The sequence below is a fragment of the Salmo salar genome, chromosome ssa21 (genome assembly GCF_905237065.1).
Source record: "Salmo salar chromosome ssa21, Ssal_v3.1, whole genome shotgun sequence".
Lineage (NCBI taxonomy): Eukaryota > Metazoa > Chordata > Actinopteri > Salmoniformes > Salmonidae > Salmo > Salmo salar.
This window is the reverse complement of record NC_059462.1, coordinates 28,715,431-28,736,557: the sequence shown is the minus strand read 5'-3', so window position 1 is coordinate 28,736,557 and position 21,127 is coordinate 28,715,431. Positions and strand designations below refer to the sequence as shown.

General features: G+C 44.8%; 1 protein-coding gene across 1 annotated transcript; it reads left to right on the top strand.

The window, feature by feature from the left end:
* The first annotated feature begins 5,845 nt into the window (after positions 1-5,845).
* On the top strand, positions 5,846-19,036 carry LOC106582112 (uncharacterized). Its single transcript, XM_014164860.2, has 7 exons — positions 5,846-7,535; positions 8,279-8,352; positions 8,578-8,812; positions 11,432-13,560; positions 14,421-14,630; positions 16,376-16,496; positions 16,874-19,036. The coding sequence occupies exons 1-6, from the start codon at positions 7,196-7,198 to the stop codon at positions 16,475-16,477; spliced, it is 3,090 nt and encodes a 1,029-aa protein (XP_014020335.2). The 5' UTR covers positions 5,846-7,195; the 3' UTR covers positions 16,478-16,496; positions 16,874-19,036.
* Positions 19,037-21,127: the final 2,091 nt, after the last annotated feature.

Genomic DNA, 21,127 nt, shown 5'->3' with positions numbered 1-21,127 from the left:
AGATTGCAGCGTTACTACAAAAATGGAGGAGGCAAATGGAAGGAGGAGAAGGAACTTGTCTGTCGGTGTAACGCCCTGGCCATAGAGAGGGGTTTTTGTTCTTTATTTTGGTTAGGCCAGGGTGTTACATTGGGTGGGCGTTCTATGTTCCTTTTTCTATGTTTTTGTATTTCTTTGTTTTGGGCTGTGTGTGGCTCCCAATCAGGCACAGCTGAAGTTCGTTGTTGCTGATTGGGAGTCACACATAAGGAGCATGTTTTTCCTTTGGGTTTTGTGGGTAATTGTTTCTGTTCAGTGTGTTTCCTGACAGGACTGTTTCTGGTTGTTTTTGTAAAGTGTTCTCTCATTTGAATTAAAATTCTAATGATGAACACATCCTCTGCTGCACCTTGGTCTAATTCTGACGACGGCCGTTACAGTCGGCCCTGCATTAAAGACCAAAATTGGTGAAAGGAAATTGTGATAAATAAAAAAAGTGTACCAGTTCAATTAAAGGACCAAAAAAATGACAGTTGAGTCATACAGGTTGCAAAATAGTTGGGAAGAGGTTTTCGATGTAAAGATTCCATGGCACGTGGTTTATGAATTGATAAGGACTCTGGATTCAAAACTTTGTTTTTCAATTTAAATTATAATCCAAAATTCTTGCAACCAACAATGTTTATATATACAGTACCAGTCAAAAGTTGACACACCTACTCATTAAAGGGTTTTTCTTTATTTTTACTATTTTCTACATAGTAAAGTAATAATGAAGACATCAAAACTATGAAATAACACATATGGAATCATGTAGTAACCAAAACAGTGTTAAACAAATCTAAATATATTTTATATTTGAGATTCTTCAAAGTAGAAACGCTTTGCCTTGATGACAGCTTTGCACAATCTCAAGGTTCTCCCTTTGCTGCAATAATCGCCTTCACTTGTCTGGGTAGGCTTTGCGCTAGATGTTGGAACATTGCTGCAGGGACTTGCTTCCATTCAGCCACAAGAGCATTAGTGAGGTTGGGTATTGATGTTGGGCAATTAGGCCTGGCTTGCAGGCGGCGTTCCAATTCATCCCAAAGGTGTTTGATGGGGTTGAGGACAGGGCTCTGTGCAGGCCAGTCAAGTTCTTCCACACCGATCTCGACAAACCATTTCTGTATGGACCTCGCTTTGTGCTCGGGGGCATTGTCATGCTGAAACAGGAAAGGGCCTTCCCCGTGCACAGAATTGTCTAGAATGTCATTGTATGCTGTCGCGTTAAGATTTCATTTCATTGGAACTAAGGGGCCAAGCCCGAACCATTATTCCTCCTCCACCAAACTTTACAGTTGGCACTATGTGTTGGGGCAGGTAGTGTTCTCCTGGCATCCACCAAGCCCAGATTCGTACGTGGTGAAATGTGATTCATCACTCCAGAGAATGTATTTCCACTGCTCCAGAGTCCAATGGCGGCGAGCTTTACACCACTCCAGCCGATGCTTGGCATTGCGGATGCTGATCTTAGGCTTGTCCTCTGCTCTCATTCTTGTAGACCTATCTGCTGCCTTTGATACTGTGAACCATCAGATCCTCCTCTCCACCCTCTCCGAGTTGGGCATCTGTCAGGTAGGACGCACTCTTGGATTGCGTCCTACCTGACAGGTCGCTCCTACCAGGTGGCGTGGCGAGAATCCGTCTCCGCACCACATGCTCTCACCACTGGTGTCCCCCAGGGCTCAGTTCTAGGCCCTCTCCTATTCTCGCTATACACCAAGTCACTTGGCTCTGTCATATCCTCACATGGTCTCTCCTATCATTGCTACGCAGACGACACACAATTAATCTTCTCCTTTACCCCTTCTGATAACCAGGTGGCGAATCGCATCTCTGCATGTCTGGCAGACATATCAGTGTAGATGACGGATCACCACCTCAAGCTGAACCTCGGCAAGACGGAGCTGCTCTTCCTCCCGGGGAAGGACTGCCCGTTCCATGATCTCGCCATCACGGTTGACAACTCCATTGTGTCCTTCTCCCAGAGTGCTAAGAGCCTTGGCGTGACCCTGTCGTTCTCTGCTAGCATCAAGGCGGTGACCCGATCCTGTAGGTTCATGCTCTACAACATTCGCAGAGTACAACCCTGCCTCACAGTCATCTCCCGTCTGGATTACTGCAACTCGCTGTTGGCGGGGCTCCCTGCCTGTGCCATTAAACCCCTACAACTCATCCAGAATGCCGCAGCCCGTCTGGTGTTCAACCTTCCCAAGTTCTCTCACGTCACCCCGCTCCTCCACACACTCCACTGGCTTCCAGTTGAAGCTCGCATCTGCTACAAGACCATGGTGCTTGCCTACGGAGCTGTGAGAGGAACGGCACCTCCGTACCTTCAGGCTCTGATCAGTCCCTACACCCAAAGAAGGGCACTGCGTTCATCCACCTCTGGCCTGCTCGCCTCCCTACCTCTGCGGAGGCACTGTTCCCGTTCAGCCCAGTCAAAACTGTTCGCTGCTCTGGCACCCCAATGCTGGAACAAGCTCCCTCACGACGCCAGGACAGCGGAGTCAATCACCACCTTCCGGAGACACCTGAAACCCCACCTCTTTAAGGAATATCTGGGATAGGATTAAGTAATCCTTCTAACCCCCCCCCAAAAGATATAGATGTACTATTGTAAAGTGGTTGTTCCACTGGATATCATAAGGTGAATGCACCAATTTGTAAGTCACTCTGGATAAGAGCGTCTGCTAAATGACGTAAATGTAAATGAAACCCATTTCATGAAACTCCCAACAAACGGCTATTGTGCTGACGTTGCTTCCAGAGGCAGTTTGGAACTCGGTAGTGTGAATTGCAAACGAGGACAGGCAATAAAATGTACGTACTACGCGCTTCAACACTTGCCGGTCCCGTCCTGTGAGCTTGTGTGGCCTACCACTTCACGACTGAGCCGTTGCTCCTAGACATTTCCATTTCACAATAACAGCACTTACAGTTGACCTGGACAGCTCTAGCAGGGCAGACATTTGATGAACTGACTTGTTGGAAGTCAATGAGCTCTTCAGTAAGGCCATGCTACTGACAATGTTTGTCTATGGAGATTGTATGGCTGTGTGCTCGATTTTATACTCCTGTCAGCAACGGGTGTGGTTGAAATAGCCAAATCCACAAATTTGAAGGGGTGTCCACATACTTTTGTATATATAGCGTATGTTGCACTACAAATAAGAAGAAAGTGGAGTTGGATTGGACACACCCTACGAAAACTGGCCACCAATCACTCGCCTTCCATGAAATGGAACCCCCAGGGGAAAAGAAAGAGGGGTTGACCCAAAAACACTTGGAGGAGAGACTTCCAGGCAGAGATTATGGCAAAAATGGTGGATAAATTAAGACAGTTCACTCAGGCCGTTTACCATTGAAAGAAATGGTCAGTTCCTGTCTACTTAAGGGGGTGTCTCTCCCATAGACACCAATGTGATAGCAGCTGGGTCTGGTCTAATTAGTTAATTGACTTCCATTGAAACAGAAAAAATGAGGGAGTGGGATGTCTCGCTTCCTCTTCCTCTTCCGTCTCTCATGACCGAGAGTGGCCTCAACTGGTGCGACCTGAAAAAACTTTCCCCGGCACGAACCAAAGGGGATGAAGGACATTCGTCCAATGGCCTATGCTCCTTATAGGAGCCAAGTAAATATGTCAAGTAAGACAATTTATGAACATCTTTAAAAATGGTAGTTGCATCAGGTTTTCAACTAAATATATCCATCTAACAAATTACTGGAGATACCTGACACCTGGCAGACATTTATGTTAAACAATTGGACGTGTGAAAACAAGTATCCTATCGGCCTATCCAGAACAGTGTATGAAGGAAGGAAAATGAGAGGAAGCACGATAGGATACATTGAAACCCACCCATTGTCTGACACTGAGGTGAGATTATAATGCCTGAGAGAGGAGGAGGGGTCGATATGTCCTTGTGAAAGTCACACTGCTTGTTTATGTGTTTATGGTAATAGTTTAACTATTCACAAACCCTCATAGACAATCGTATGAGAAGCAGACATCTTCTGTAGACATTGGTTTCATTTCACACATAGGAAGTTCACAGAATCAATTAAACACCTCATCTTTCAAATTGCTTGTTTTTCTGTAACTGGGTGGTTACTTGGTCGTGGATGTTTCTTGGTAGAGGTTGCCCTTTGACACATACCCAGGATCATCTTAAAACCACTCTCTACCTTTTGTTTTCAGGCAGATAACTCTGACCCCTGTCGTAGCCTGATCTTCTACTGCCACTCAAATCTTCACCACACCCTCCTCCACTGAGAAAGCCAACATGGTCAGTATATCCTGCAACAACCGTATGTGTAAGGGAACAATTTACGAAACTGATTAGCAATAATAAGGCAGCAAGGTAGTAAGGCGCCTCCTCTTGCCCAATTGCAGATTCAAACGCCTTAAAGGTGAGCATTTAGAGCCTTAAATCAAATCAAATCAAATCAAATTGTACTTGTCGCATGCACCGAATACAACAGGTGTAGACCTTACAGTGAAATGCTTACTTACAAGCCCTTAACCAATAATGCAGTTAAGAAAATACAAAAAAATGTAAGAGATAAGAATAACAAATAATTAAAGAGCAGCACTAAATAACAATAGCGGGGCTATATACAGGGGGTACCGGTGTTGACGTAATTGAGGTAATTATGTACATGTAGGTAGAGTTATTTAAGTGGTTATGCATAGATAATAACAGAGACTAGCAGCAGCTTGGGGAGGGGGGGTGCAATGCAAATAGTCTGGGTAGCCATTACATTAGCTGTACAGGAGTCTTATGGCTTTGGGGTAGAAGCTGTTTAGAAGCCTCTTGGACCTAGACTTGGCGCTCCGGTACTGCTTGCCGTGCGGTAGCAGAGAGAACAATCTATGACTAGGGTGGCTGGAGTCTTTGACACCGCCCGGTGATGTACTGGGCCATACGTACTACCCTCTGTACTGTACTCCTCAATGCTATCGGAAGAATCCTGGAACATATTCCACTCTGTGCAAGCAAAACAGTCCTGTAGTTTACCATCTGCTTCATCTGACCACTGGAACTGATCACTAGTCTTTCCAACCACAGGTGAATGTTCACAAGAATAATTTAGGGCAGAATCTGTCATTAGAGTAGTGGTGTATATTTTGCCTCAATCGCTTTTTTTGATTGCTGCATGTCATGCTTTGGAAGAAGAAGAGGATGATGATGATAATAATGATGATGATTAGGTTAAGGACTACAGAGTCTGTTATATAGTCAGGTGCATAGCGCTTGGTGTGTGTATTTGTTAATGTCTGGTCCACTCTGGTCTTACGTCACACAGTCAGTATGGAAAATGCCTTATCGTGGCTATGTACAACTGGAAGCATATTAATGTGACTGTTAAGCCCATAATCCGTATAATAAAGGTTCTAAATTCGGTGATACAAAATTAAATGAAATACTGCTACTCCTGCCTTCCAGTTTGGGGGCACATACAGTATCTAAACTACTGCATATAATGCATTCATATTAATAAACTTTGTGGGTGAAGTGCATTTATAAAACATGTTATTTATAGCCCATAGCAGATGAATACCTGAACATCTTGGTATCTGATCACATTTATTGGTCTGAATGCATGAGGAGAATTATCTAAGAATATATTAATTCCCTAGAGAGGTATTGGCTGATAAATAAGAAGTAGCGGAATTGATACTTGTAAAAATCACACCAAGCGAGGCAAAACTGCCGTCAACAACCTATCTTGATGCATGAAAAAACGCCATCTGACTGACAGTTCCAATGGCCAATCGCATTGGCTATGGTCGGGGCTCTTTAAAGGGTCTACTAATAGGCATTGAGGCAGAGATGCTGCGAGTTTTAGAACGAGTTAGGTTGTCATGTAGTAACCAACGGAAGGTTACGAGTTAAAAAAAATATAGGATTATTTGATCGTCTGACTGGTTTTGCGTAAAGGGAATAGATATGGAATGAGTCGGATACCACAGATGCGAGTCTTGTGTTGTTTTTGGAGACATTATTTTGACATTTTTTTATATTCGTGGTGATCGACGAGATACCTCGCTTCACGCGGTCGTTCAACTCGCGATGCTGGATAGATCGCTGCATCATCATGTTGCTTCCGAGTTAGCGAAAGAAATCACAAGTTACACCAGCGGGGCAGTGAGTCGCCGTCATTGAGCTACAGAGGCTACCCGACAATTGCAATCAGAAAAAGAGGGATGCATTGGCTACATCTGTTGATTTGGCTTGTTGGTACTTCAGTGATACATTGTCGCGCCCGGTGATGTGAACTAAGAAGATCAGTAAGTGGTTACATTGTAGCCTATCACTTGTGTTTATACCTGGGATTGGCGCGATATTCCTCCTAATTTGTTGGGTGGGTGCGATCGTAATTAGACAATATTTTGATTATGGGCACAGTGGCTGAATTTGGGATAAAGAAAAACCAAAGGGCATTATTTTTCAAACACAATTTGCCACTGAAACAGGCTAATCTATCCAGACCTAGCCTACATCGTAATCATCTGGAATATAGGCAGTTCGTGTGTACTGTTATTGACACCATCCTCATCATCAAATGACCTCTTGGACTTGTCAAGGGACTGCACATGTTTAGTGTCTGTTGGATTACACAATTTGTGTAGGATAGCCTATCGACTCTGCTCGGATTATGATCATGACCCTGGAATGTATGTATAATCGCCAAAGAGATGCTGACTTCATTGAACTATGCTGGTGACATTTATCCTAAACTAACAAAGAGTTTACATCGTTTTGTGCTGCTGACTCTTATTGGATAGGCTACATATTGATTTTAGTGGGTAATTGTGCCACTGTCTCAGTACTTGGTCTGTTTTAACCACACAATGGAATACAACATAAATAGCCTATCTAAATAGGTTGCAAATGGGTTCATTTCAAAGTTCCGTTGCATCCTATGTGTTCCTGATGCATGAGTAATCATTGGTCACAATCCACTCCTGTCACTGCATCCACGTGGAGTTCATGTAGGTATACTTGAAAACTTTGGGTCGGGGAAACTTCCAGCCGTGACGCAGACTGCTCCCTCTGCTGTAGTCCTGCACAGCTTTTTATTTTTTGCTGTCATACAGAGGAGAGGAAGAGGTATTGACTCAATAAGGAAAAAGTAGGCTACAGCAGATTAAAAACATCCGTCTAAAATGGCCGGCGACTGCAACTATAAGATGCATTATGTGAATGATGACACATTTTCTCCATCCAAACCTCTACTGGACCAAGTGCGGGTGCCTACGGGGGAGCCTGACGCCCCCAGTGTTCTGCAGAGGCGTGGGTCTGTTTATTGCTCGCCAAACTTTGACATGATTGATGGGCTGCTGTACCGTAAGAAGTTGGAGAGAGGCTTCATCCACTACCGGGAGGTGCTAGACGAGGACCGACGGCTCGGGGCGATCGCCACTTTCCACCGGCGGCGGCCAGGCATGTGCCACCACTCCCTGGAGGATACGTACAGATCAGTGGCCGAGAACTACTGGTGGGAGGGTAAGTCTGGTCGGGTGGTTGGTTATTATCCATCCCCCATCCAGTTAAGTCTGTACTCGATTGAGCTCCCTGTGGGTTTGGACTGATGGTTCTGCCGATATTTACTGTCACTTTCTTTCATCTTTCTCCTTTTCTCTCACTGTCTGGCTTTCTCTTTCAGACAAACTTTCTATCCCACTCACTCATTGACTTTCTCTTTCTAGCTGTTCCTCTCTGTCTACCTGTCTAACCACCTTCTCTCTCCCTGTTTCAGTGAGTCTAGCCTGATGTCTCTGCTGCACTTCTCCTACTCCTCTACCCTTTTTACACAGGACAATGATTAAAACCACTTAGGATGTTCCCGAAAGTGGCTTTTCAGCCAAAAGAATTACACCTCATCTCATCACATTGTAGACTGTTATTGTAATGTTCTTGCGAGGCTCAGTGTTTCCAAACTTCTCTATCCTTCTATCCTCTGGTGAGATGATGTATTCATCCATTCTGTAAAGAGGGAAGTCAGAGAGACCTAAAAGAGAAGTTGAACTGCAGGTGTTCGACAGAGGTGTTATTATATTGCAACATAAGTCAGATTGATGCTGTATAATGTCGAACTACGTTGAATAAATACTGGTCTTGTTTTGCGGTTAAAAAAAACAATGGCCAAATGGTCAAAAACACTGCCTGTGTAATATGGTTTGTTTCGTTAATATAACATCCGTTATGATGATCATTGCAATAACGTACATGATTGACCTTTTTCTCAGGGATGTACTTCCAGATCCGAGACTTTGTCCGGGGATGTCCAGCGTGCCTGGAGCAGAGGAACAAGAGACCTAAGGTAAGAGATGGCACCATAGAGCATCCTGATGTGGAGGCACTGATACTGAATGATGTTTTCACCATGTCGTTCTCTCCCCCATGTCTCTGCCACTCATGTTTTGCTCTCTTTCACACTTCCTTCTCTCACATTCTCTTTCCTTCAATCCCTTTCTCACCCTCGTTCTCACATTATTGGTGACTCTGTTCTACTCTCGCTCGTGTTAATTCGCTCTCTCTCCTACAGAAGCGTGTGGGTGAGAGGCGTCTCTCTCAGACGATGATGTCACACAGTCGTGACATGCTGAGTAAACTGAGGAGCCAGCGGGAGGCGGGGCTGTTCTGTGACATCACTCTGAGGACTGACGGATGCTCTTACTCCGCCCACAAGGCGGTGCTGGCAGCGGTGAGCGAGTACTTTCAGGAATTATTCACTGAGATGGACTCCGCCCCTAGCTCCAGGTCTGACATCGACCTCACAGGTACGAGATTGACACACACACTTCTGAATGGGGTTCTTACTTTATCCTTCTGTCTCTGTTTTCCTCCGTCTACTCTGCTCTCTCCTTTTGTGGATGTCCATGTTTTGGCATGGACATGACCACTATTGCTCTGAAAAGGAACTTAACAGCACTTTCAACCTCCCTCTCTTTTCCACTTTTTCACTTCCTCATGTTTGGTCTCTCCTCCTACTGTTTCCCCCCTCTGGTCTTCTCAACATATGTCATTTACAAAAGTTCAATCAGGATGGCTGGTCTGAATGCTCGTTTAACTTCATCCAGTCAGCATAACATAATTCACTTTGTTTACTATTTTACGGGCATAGTGGGAATGAAGACAAACATATCATCATCAGCAAAGCATCTTGTTTCTTCTCCCATGTGCAGAATGCTATTTACCTATTTACCTTGTGGCCTATTATCGTGACACAATAATGCTCATTCCTCATGCTTGCTGTTTAACCTATGGGCTTACTCTGGCAATTAATACCTTCCTCTCTTTCAACCAATGGGTGTAAATCTTGGGATGCATTTATGGCAACTTACTGATGTTCTCTCACTTGGTGTTTTTCAGCAACAGTTTGACAACCATCCACCTCCCCACCAGCTATAATAACCTTAAGGCACATCATTGGAACTCCTTTCCCCCAGCAGGGGGGAGGGGTTTTGAGCCAGCAGTCCCACATACAGTAAGGGAAAAAAGTATTTGATCCCCTGCTGATTTTGTACGTTTGCCCACTGACAAAGAAATGATCAGTCTATAGTTTTAATGGTAGGTTTATTTGAACAGTGAGAGACAGAATAACAACAAAAAAATCCAGAAAAACGCATGTCAAAAACGTTATAAATTGATTTGCATCTTAATGAGGGAAATAAGTATTTGACCCCTCTGCAAAACATGACTTAGTACTTGGTAACAAAACCCTTGTTGGCAATCAGAGGTCAGACATTTCTTGTAGTTGGCCACCAGGTTTGCACACTTCTCAGGAGGGATTTTGTCCCACTCCTCTTTGCAGATCTTCTCCAAGTCATTAGGGTTTCGAGGCTGACGTTTTGCAACTCGAACCTTCAGCTCCCTCCACAGATTTTCTATGGGATTAAGGTCTGGAGACTGGCTAGGCCACTCCAGGACCTTAATGAGCTTCTTCTTGAGCCACTCCTTTGTTGCCTTGGCCGTGTGTTTTGGGTCGTTGTCATGCTGGAATACCCATCCACGACCCATTTTCAATGCCCTGGCTGAGGGAAGGAGGTTCTCACCCAAGATTTGACGGTACATGGCCCCGTCCATCATCCCTTTGATGCGGTGAAGTTGTCCTGTCCCCTTAGCAGAAAAACACCCCCAAAGCATAATGTTTCCACCTCCATGTTTGACGGTGGGGATGGTGTTCTTGGGGTCATAGGCAGCATTCCTCCTCCTCCAAACACGGCGAGTTGAGTTGATGCCAAAGAGCTCCATTTTGGTCTCATCTGACCATAACACTTTCCCCAGTTGTCCTCTGAATAATTCAGATGTTCATTGGCAAACTTCAGATGGGCATGTATATGTGCTTTCTTGAGCAGGGGGACCTTGCGGGCACTGCAGGATTTCAGTCCTTCACGGCGTAGTGTGTTACCAATTGTTTTCTTGGTGACTATGGTCCCAGCTGCCTTGAGATCATTGACAAGATCCTCCCGTGTAGTTCTGGGCTGATTCCTCACCGTTCTCATGATCATTGCAACTCCACGAGGTGAGATCTTGCATGGAGCCCCAGGCCGAGGGAGATTGACAGTTCTTTTGTGTTTCTTCCATTTGCGAATAATCGCACCAACTGTTGTCACCTTCTCACCAAGCTGCTTGGCAATGGTCTTGTAGCCCATTCCAGCCTTGTGTAGGTCTACAATCTTGTCCCTGACATCCTTGGAGAGCTCTTTGGTCTTGGACATGGTGGAGAGTTTGGAATCTGATTGATTGCTTCTGTGGACATGTGTCTTTTATACAGGTAACAAACTGAGATTAGGAGCACTCCCTTTAAGAGTGTGCTCCTAATCTCAGCTCGTTACCTGTATAAAAGACACTTGGGAGCCAGAAATCTTTCTGATTGAGAGGGGGTCAAATACTTATTTCCCTCAATAAAATGCAAATCAATTTATAACATTTTTGACATGCGTTTTTCAGGATTTTTTTGTGTTATTCTGTCTCTCACTGTTCAAATAAACCTACCATTAAAATTATAGGCTGATCATTTCTTTGTCAGTGGGCAAACGTACAAAATCAGCAGGGGATCAAATACTTTTTTTCCCCTCACTGTAGGGCGACCTGCCATCATATGATCTGGCTCCGAGGATTTTCCCTCGCAGACAAGGCCATTCCCCAAACAATTTAATAAAATGTCATATTGCATTCCTATGTTGTTCATTCAGTTAAGCCTGTACTAGATTGAACTGTCTGTGGGTTTGGACTGATGGTTGTGCCGATATTTACTGTCACTTTCTTTCATCTTTCTCCTTTTCTCTCTCTCTCATTCATACAAACTTTCTATCCCACTCACTCAATGACTTTCTCTTTCTAGCTGTTCCTCTCTGTCTACCTGTCTAACCACCTTCTCTCTCCCTGTCCTGTAGGTTTCAGTGAGTCTAGCCTGATGTCTCTGCTGGACTTCTCCTACTCCTCTACTCTGTGTGTGTCTGAGGAGGACCTTCCAGAGGTCAGCACTATGGCCCGTCACCTGGGCATGTGGCCTGCCGTGGAGGCCTGTTCTGCCCTCCAGAGGGAGCAGGGATACCACGCCGCCCAATACCCCACCATGGAGCACCCTGCCCTGGGCTTCTCATCGCAGATCCCTGGATCTCCCCTGGAGCTCCACCACCACCAGAGGGACAGGAAGAGGAAGAGGAAGAGGGGGTTGGCTGGAGAGGGCAGGGAGAGGGTGGCTGGGGGTAGAAGGGTAAGGGGGGTGGATGATGGCTTCAGACAGATTCTGGATCAGTCCAATGAGTCGAGGGAGGAGAGCCCGACCAGGCGGTCACCCCGTCGCCCCCCCAGACCCAGCCCCCTCCCCCTAGGGCAGAATGGTCTCCCCCTCAGCCCCACCCGCAGGATGAAGCTCATGGACTTCAAATCTCCGTCCTGTAAAATATCTTCCCCTCCAAAAAACGTATCCCCCATCCCCCGCTCCCGAAACACCCAATCTTCCTCCTCCTCGCCCCACACACGTCTTCTCCGCTCTACTCCCGGGGCTGCCCAGGAAGTCCAGAGACTGCTGCCCAGGACAGAGAGCCCTCCTCGGGGCCGAAAACCTCACCCTGTCCCCCATCCTGCCTCCACCTCCAGCTCCTCCACACAGAGGACTGGCTCTGAGGCCCCCATAGTGAGGGTGAAGCTGGAGGAAGAGGGAGACGAGGATGAGAAAGATAATTTCAGAGCGCTGGAGAAGTACCGTCTGATGAGCGTGCTCGGGTTACAGAGGACGTCCCTCCTCCCCAGACCAGAGGATCTGATTGGCTGGAGGCAGAAAAAACGCCTCCGGAAGTTGAAGGTCAATAACTATTCGTTGACCAAGAGGAGGAAACCTCGCCCCCAGGCGTCAGGGGGGCTTACGTTCGGGGGGCCGCCCCTGTCACTCCCCCTATGTACCCCTGCCAAAGCCCACTTCCTGAGCAGGATCATAAAGACGGAGCCTGAGTATCCAATCAGCATGGAGGACATGAGACTGAAGAAACCCAGGCAGCCCCGGCGGTTTCCGCCCAGTGACAGGAGCATGCGCAGCAAAGTAGCGTTACCAGACCTGCTGCAGCCCGTGTCCAGGCTGGTCTACGGAGGGAGGGATCTCAGGCGCTCTGTCAGGGGTGTTGAGGCCAGCCACCCCCCTCCACCCCGTTCTGGGAACACCAGAGTTCCAAATCCCAAGAGGAACGTCTCTACTGTCCGGATCAAACCCGAACCTGCCGACTATGCCATCTCGGCACCACCCCTGCTCTCACATGGCCGATGCCCAAACACACACCTCTCCCCTCCCAGGGCCCACCCCAGGCACAATGTTACCACAGAAACTGTCAGAGCGCTCCGCTACAACAGCGGGCGTCCGATGGCCAAAGATAAGCTGAAGCGGAGTGGCATGAAAGAGGCTGGGAGAGCCCAGCGTAAGCCCAGAGAGGAGAGCATGAGGACAGGGAGCAGCCAGGGAGTGAGGAGGATCGTGGAGAGAGGGCCTGGAGCTATGGGCAGCAGGAAGACGAGCAGCATCCTCAGCCCTGATCCTGTTCCTCCTCCCCTCCACAGCCATCATCTGTACAGGGTCATCAAGGAGGAACCAGCAGACCCTCTACCTGTGGCGGGGTCCTTCCCCGAGGCACCCTCCCTGTCCTCCTCCCCAGAGCTGGGAAAAAGGCAGATCAAGCCCCCTGTCAAGCTCCTAGACCCAGGCTTCCTCTTCAGCTTCTGCCGGCCGGCAGGAGGGCCCATGTTGGGGGTGAAGAGGGAGGAGGAGAGTGTGGATATCTGCCTAACACGGTCTGTCTCAAGGGGAGAGAGATTTGGTCCCGGGGGGGCCCCAGCCAGGGTCCTGAGGGCCAGAGGAGGCCCCCCTACTCTCCACAGGGTGAAGAAGGAGAGGGAAGAAAGGAGTGTAAGCCAAAGTCCAACCCAGAGGCAGGGGCCACCAAGGGCTGTCAACTCTCACCAACACAACCCCCCCCACCTGGATAGAGCCACAGGGTCAAAGGGTGCTTGTGCTACACGGGACATACCAAAGGTAAACACCGGGGGGGGGTCATAGTGAAGTTTTTCTTGCATGTTCTCCTATGATTTGGGGGAGTTTTAATATTTTAGAAAGTGGGCTGCTGCTCTCCTCAGTCCTCACCTTATCTCTGTACTGACATGAAAACACAAGATGGATGAAAGAAATGGCATAGGTGTACTGAAGGACTTTTACATGTCCAGTACAGATCAAGGAAAGGAAGCCAGGATGAAACTATTGAGATGCAGCCTTGCTTTCCTCCACAGTGGAGAGTAGAGGGGAGGTCTGGGGTGGGTGAAGTTAACTGTTATCTCTCCATAACACCATTCATCAGACTGAGGATTCCGTTAAGGGTTAAACAGGCTGAACCAATGTCAACCCTGTCTGAGGGGGAGGGTGTTCTACTCATCAGCCATACTTTTTCTTTGGGAACTAACTGGAGCAAAATGTTGACACTTTAATACTCGCTGAGATTATGTTAGAAAAGTCTGATCTGAGATAAGATTACATTCTTCTTTTGGAGATTGTAAATTGAGTTTGATAACATTCCATGTTGATTGCACTCCGCTGACATGCATAGATCATTAAGCTAAAATATGTCATGACCATGTAACTGGTGTCATGACCATGTAACTGGTGTCATGACCATGTAAGTAACTGGTGTCATGACCATGTAACTAACTGGTGTCATGACCATGTAAGTAACTGGTGTCATGACCTGGTGTAATGACCATGGAACTGGTGTAATGACCATGGAAATGGCTACTTCTCCAGAAAAAAAGAGAGCATTAGAGCATCTTCAGAAATACGTGCTCCTGAATGTCATCTAACAAAATGGAATCGATTTGATTCTGTTTCTCCCTCTTTGTCTCCAGAAGCCAGCTAAGCCCCTGCCTAGCCGAGGCCCTGCGCTGTTGGACTCGATCCGCCGGGCGAGGCTAAAGCAGCTGCGGGGTCCTCGCAGTCAGGCCCCCAAGGCCAAGTCATCCCACGTCTGCCTGCAGTGCCGGGCATCCTGTAAGGACTGTAACGCCCTCATCATGCACCGCATCAGGCACATCGAGGGCAAGCACTGGCCCTGCCCTGTACGTACTGAAACTGTTAGTCTTTGAACATCCCCCCTCCCTCTGTGTATGTTGTGTGTGTGTGCATGTATGTTTGTTCAGTGTTGTACTGATGTGTGTGTATATACAGTTGAAATTTACATACACCTTAGCCAAATACATTTAAACTCAGTTTTTCACAATTCCTGACATTTAATCCTAGTAAAAATTCCCTGTTTTAGGTCAGTTAGGATCACCAGTTTATTTTAAGAATGTGAAATGTCAGAATAATAGTAGAGTGATTTTATTTCAGCTTTTATTTATTTCATCACATTCCCAGTGGGTCAGAAGTTTACATACACTCAATTAGTATTTGGTAGCATTGCCTTTAAATTGTTTAACTTGGGTCAAACGTTTCGGGTAGCCTTCCACAAGCTTTGAATTTTGGCCCATTCCTCCTGACAGAGCTGGTGTAACTGAGTCAGGTTTGTAGGCCTCCTTGCTCGCACACGCTTTTTCAGTTCTGCCCACAGATTTTCTATAGGATTGAGGTCAGGTCTTTGTGATGGCCACTCCAATACCTTGACTTTGTTGTCCTTAAGCCATTTTGCCACAACTTTGGAAGTATGCTTGGGGTCATTGTCCAGTTGGAAGACCCATTTGCAACCAAGCTTTAACTTCCTGACTGATGTCTTGAGATGTTGCTTCAATATATCCACATAATTTTCCTTTCTCATGATGCCATCTATTTTGTGAAGTGCACCAGTCCCTCCTGCAGCAAAGCACCCCCACAACATGATGCTGCCACCCCCGTGCTTCACGGTTGGGATGGTGTTCTTCGGCTTGCAAGCATCCCCCTTTTTCCTCCAAATATAACGATGGTCATTATGGCCAAACAGTTATATTTTTGTTTCATCAGACCAGAGGAGATTTCTCCAAGAAGATCGATCTTTGTCCCCATGTGCAGTTGCAAACCGTAGTCTGGCTTTTTTATGGCGGTTTTGTAGCAGTGGCTTCTTCCTTGCTGAGCGGCCTTTCAGGTTATGTCGATATAGAACATGTTTTACTGTGGATACAGATACTTTTGTATCTGTTTCCTCCAGCATCTTCAAAAGATCCTTTGCTGTTGTTCTGGGATTGATTTGCACTTTTCGCACCAAAGTACGTTCACCTCTAGGAGACAGAACGCATCTCCTTCCTGAGCGGTATGACTGCTTCGTGGTCCCATGGTGTTTATACTTGCGTACTATTGGTTGTACAGATGAACGTGGTACCTTTAGGCGTTTGGAAATTGCTCCTAAGGATGAACCAGACTTGTGGAGGTCTACAATAAAAACAAATTCTGAGTGATTTCTTTTGATTTTCTCATGACATCAAACAGAGGCACTGAGTTTGAAGGTCGGCCTTGAAATACATCCACAGGTACATCTCCAATTGACTCAAACGATGTCAATTAGCCTATCAGAAGCTTCTAAAGCCATGACATCATTTTCTGGAATTTTCCAAGCTGTTTAAAGGCACAGTCAACTTAGTGCATGTAAACTTCTGACCCGCTGGAATTGTGATACGGTGAATTGTAAGTGAAATAATCTGACTGTAAACAATTGTTGGAATAATGACCTCTTTCATGCACAAGGTAGATGTCCTAACCGACTTGCCAAAACTATAGTTTGTTAAAAAGATATTTGTGGAGTGGTTGAAAACTAGTTTTAATGACTCCAACCTAAGTGTATGTAAACTTCCGACTTCAACTGTATGTGTATATATATTGTGGCTCTGTGTTGTAGCTGTGCAATAAGACATTCTTCAGGATGAGGAACGTGAAGAACCACATTCGGACCCACGACCAGAGGCTGTATAAGTGTCGCAGCTGTTTGGCTGCATCCTGAGACGTGACTGGGGAAGGAGGTGAGTGTCCCCTGTCCCTCTGTCCCACTTAAGGGCAAGACGTAATAACCAATGTTGGATGTGTGCAGTAGATCACCTGCTGGTGTCGACTAGCTGTGGTGCTTCAACATGTAGAATAGTTGGGAAATGAACAGAAAAATACGGCTGATGTTCTGTAGTCGGAGGCGACAGGACAGCCACCCGCTGCTTTAAAACTGTTTGACACCACGGTCTGTTTTGTCCTTTAAGCAAGTGTATATGTCAGCACTGTTCCTGCCAGTGAAGATGATTTGTATTTGGTAAATCATTCTACAGTTTGCCTTTATCACAGATTTCCTGTCTGTCGTGCATTGTCAGACAAGCTCTTCAGTCCCCTAATTGTGCTATTTGTGTTTTAGGGTTGAAGCTGTCTACATTGACTGACGGGACGAGGAGAGGCACGTTGTTAAACTGCAAGCTTGTAAATACAAAGCATCAGTCCACATCCAAACAAGGCTACCAGGAGAAATGTAATTACTATCACGATGATGATTATTATGGTAATTCTTGATTGTTAATGTTATTTAAAAAACCAAACTTAATTTCTTGTTTGCATTTTAGGTAGCTACAGGGGTTTAAACTTGAACATTACACTCAGGGGGTGGGGAAACTGTGAGGTCACTGTATTTAAATGGTCGACGACGTCACAGTATGTAGATTAGAATGGAAATTACGGAAAATTATGATAATGATTACTATTATTGCTATCAATATTTTTGTATGTATAGACTGAATCTGAGTGCATCTATACCATAGCTTTGTTGTAAACCTAAAATAAGTTGATGTAAAACGGAGGGGTAGCCGGAGAACAGTCCCAGGTGGAAATACTTGAAGGTTCACAGGGGTCGATTTGGAGATGGAGTTGGAGAGTGTCTCTTAAAGTCTGTAGATGAGGGGGGTTGTTGGGTTTCCTTCCACTCTCTTTGGTGTTCAGAGATGGTATGAGGTGGCTAGTATCGCCTCATGTATCGGTTCTCTAGTCTCACCTTTGTCCAGGGTTTGGGAAGGGGGGTTAGGAGGGGGGAATAGGCCCAATCACAAAATGACCCCTAAACACTATGCCCTATGCACTTGTGGAGATCGTAGCAGATTTGATTGATTGAAGCAATATGGAGAAACTTCCCCATAGTAGATGAAATGGAAAGGTAGATGTATTATCATATTGCTTACACATGTCATATCCTCTCAGATCTCCATAAGTGCATAGGGTCTAGGGGTCCATTTGGGATTGGGCCCATGAGTTAGCTAGTTTGGGGTAAGGGGGTTCTATGACATCCCTGCATGTTTGACTGCAGGTCTGTTTTCTCCCCTTGTCTTTTCGAATGTTACTATATGTCTATGAAAGGGAAAACTGTCATGTCTAAATGTGAATCTTTAAAATTACTTTCTCAATACTGAAGTTTTTTTCTGGATTATATAGTTTTCTTTTGGCTCGGTAGTCCAGAACGTTTTATTTGAAATGATACAATGACTATGGGGTTAAAGTGCATACTACCAGCTTTCATTTGAGGGTATTTTCATCCATATCAGGTGAACAGTTTATAAATTACAGCACTTTTTGTACATAGTGTCCCCCATTTTGGGGCACCAAAAATATTGGGACAAATTCACTTGTGTATTGAAAAGTTTAGTATTTGGTCCCGTATTCCTAGCATGCAATGATTACACCAAGTTTGTGACTCTACAAACCTGATATTTGTGCATCTAACGTTCACTAATTATTATTCACGATTCATTCAGGACTATTCGTAATAATGGTAGAAACACATTTTAATTTAGAAAAGAAGTGACTCCAAAATGACACAATACATTATTTACCATTCATTTCTATTGGGCACAAAATAATTTGAAACAACCAAAACAGCAAATTTATCCAAAAAGTCTATAGAGCAGGGCTGCCCAACCCAAGGTTTTCAGTCCAAGCCTAATTTAGCAGATCTGATTCAGCCAGTTAAGGTGTTGTTGAGCAGCTAATTAGTAGAATCAGATGTGTTAAATTAGTGTTGGACTGAAAACCCACAGGATGGAAGATCTCCAGGAAGAGGGTTGGGTTATAAGCTTGGTGTAATCATTACGTGCTAGGAATATGGGACCAAATACTAAACTTTTGGTGCCCTAAAATGGGAGGACTATTTACAAAAAGTGCTGTAATTTATAAACAGTTCACCTGATATGGATGGATATACCCTCAAATTAAAGCTTCCAGTCTGCACTTTAACCCCATGGTCATTGTTTGATTTCAAATCCAAACTTCTGGAGTATAGATCCAAAGTAAGAAAAATACTGCAATATCCCAATGATGGAGGGCACTGTATATGTTTCTCCTTTTTTAATTAAACTAGCATCTTTGGCCTTTTTTTTTCCTTTTTTCTCATATTTAAGAACGTCTCTCGTACTGAATGCAACGCCTGCACATACTATGGAGACATTGAAGATGTTCCGAATTTGATTTGAAGTCGGACGATTCAGACACTCTCCTTTTGGTTCTGTAAAAAGAATATGGAATAAATGTTTGCCTTTTACATTTTTGCCTTTCCTGTTTGAAATTACAATAGTTGTTCACATTTTTTTCTTGTCTACTGTACAGTTTCAGCAAAATACAGACAGAGTAGCTATATACACTATGTACAAAACATTAAGGACACCAGCTCTTTCCATGACATAAATTGACCAGGTGAAACTATGATCCCTTATTGATGTCACTAGATGGAGAGGAGACGGGTTAAAGAGGGATTTTTAAGCCTTGAGACATGGATTGTGTATATGTGCCATTGGGTGTGAATGGGGAAAACTAAATATTTAAGTGCCTTTGAACTGCACAGCTGCTGGGTTTTTCCACACTCAAACAGTTTCCTGTGTGTCAACATTGGCCAGCATCCTTGTGAGGGGGAGGTGGTGGGGGTTTGCAACTCAATATTAGGAAGGTGTTCTTAATGTTTTGTTCACGGTGTATAACACTTCTCATTCTTCAGAAATGCATGTTTGATAAATGCATCAGCTTGGACATATATTCAAAACATTAGGGATTCACCCAGTTACATAAAATGACATGTATTCTACATATTTCAGGCACATCTTCATGGTCCTACTAACCATAGTCTGTGCTCATCCAGAGGGTTAGGAGGAACGATAGAAGGCAGGAATCTACCAGCGATGGTCACTAATCCATTTACTGTGCCCAAACAGCACATAAAAAGCATCTGCTTCTCATTCAAACATAATGATGTGATGTCACAGGTGTATTCAGATAGATATGTAACCATGACTCACGTAATCCCAAGGACATTACCATGCAGTACCTGATAATACCACAAGATAGCAGCCAATACTAGGTAGTGAGAATTGGCTGTGGGTGCCGCTGCAAAATAATGAAATCTTCTTCCATCTTTACTCTTCTAAATGGCCCCCTGTTGATCTGAACTTTGGATAGGTGTGTGTCAATAATATGGTCATACCTAATAAACAACAGACTCGCACCAACCCAGTTCTTTCAGATCTAAAAAAGGCCCCTTGTCAATGGTCCATCATGAAGTGTCTAAGGCAAGGGGATTAATTCAGACTGGGTATCAGACAGTATCAGTAATATAGTCAGCCCTTACTCATTGGATGTGTAGTGTATAGGTGTTATGTAAAATTGCATGTTTATGAAAAAAATTCACCATCATGTTGCAACCGTACCAGAGAAGGGACAGCATAGCGTGCAAAACTGTTTATAAAACGATTCATTTATTTCCTCCTGATAACAGCACGACATTACACCATATCATACTTTACCATTGTCTATCACTTCTGGGTAAAAATGAAGTACCTTACTGTGATTGTTTTCAATTAAAGTGGTAGAATTTTGATAGGACTGTTTGGGAGTGGTCTGAGTGGGTAGGAGAAATTGAGCTGTTATTGGCAGAGAGGTTTGGAACTCTCTTTCACCAGGCAGGCCAAAACTCCATCCCACCAAAGCAGGCTAACATTTCAGGTGGTCTTTTCAAGGAGCTCTTACACTAAAAGGGCTTTATCATTGTTTTCACAATTTCAGAGTATTATTCCAAACTCATAGTATAGAAATGTATATAACACACAGGAAAATCCAGTTTTTGACTGCACTGGGCCTTTAAATCTAGTATAAAAATGGTGTTGGAGACAGGGACTCAACTTTTCATTGCATAGACAGCATCTTGTTACTGATGGTAAGAGACTGATTGTGGTTTCTTTCTAGTTTGGTGATTAATATCTGATGTGTGTGAGGAATACTGGGTCTGGAGGGCTGTACAAACTACATAACTATTACCTCTCTCCATCTGAACAGAACCTACTGGGATTTATTCTCTAACAGTTAGGTACTCTACTCATCTACACTGAATTACTCACTGAGGTGATTATGGCAGTATTTCTGTTACTTGTTCTTTGTCTGATTTCTACTATCTGTGGAAATGGTACCAACATTTTATACTATCTGATTTCTACTGTACATCTCATCTTTACAGTATGGTAAAAAGTGGTTTTACTCTTTGTCTTAGGGGACTATCACCATGGCGATGTTGACCATCCTTCTGTCCTCAGTGCTGCATTTGCTCTGGGCGAGGCATGTAGTAGAGACTCCACCTCACACATACTCC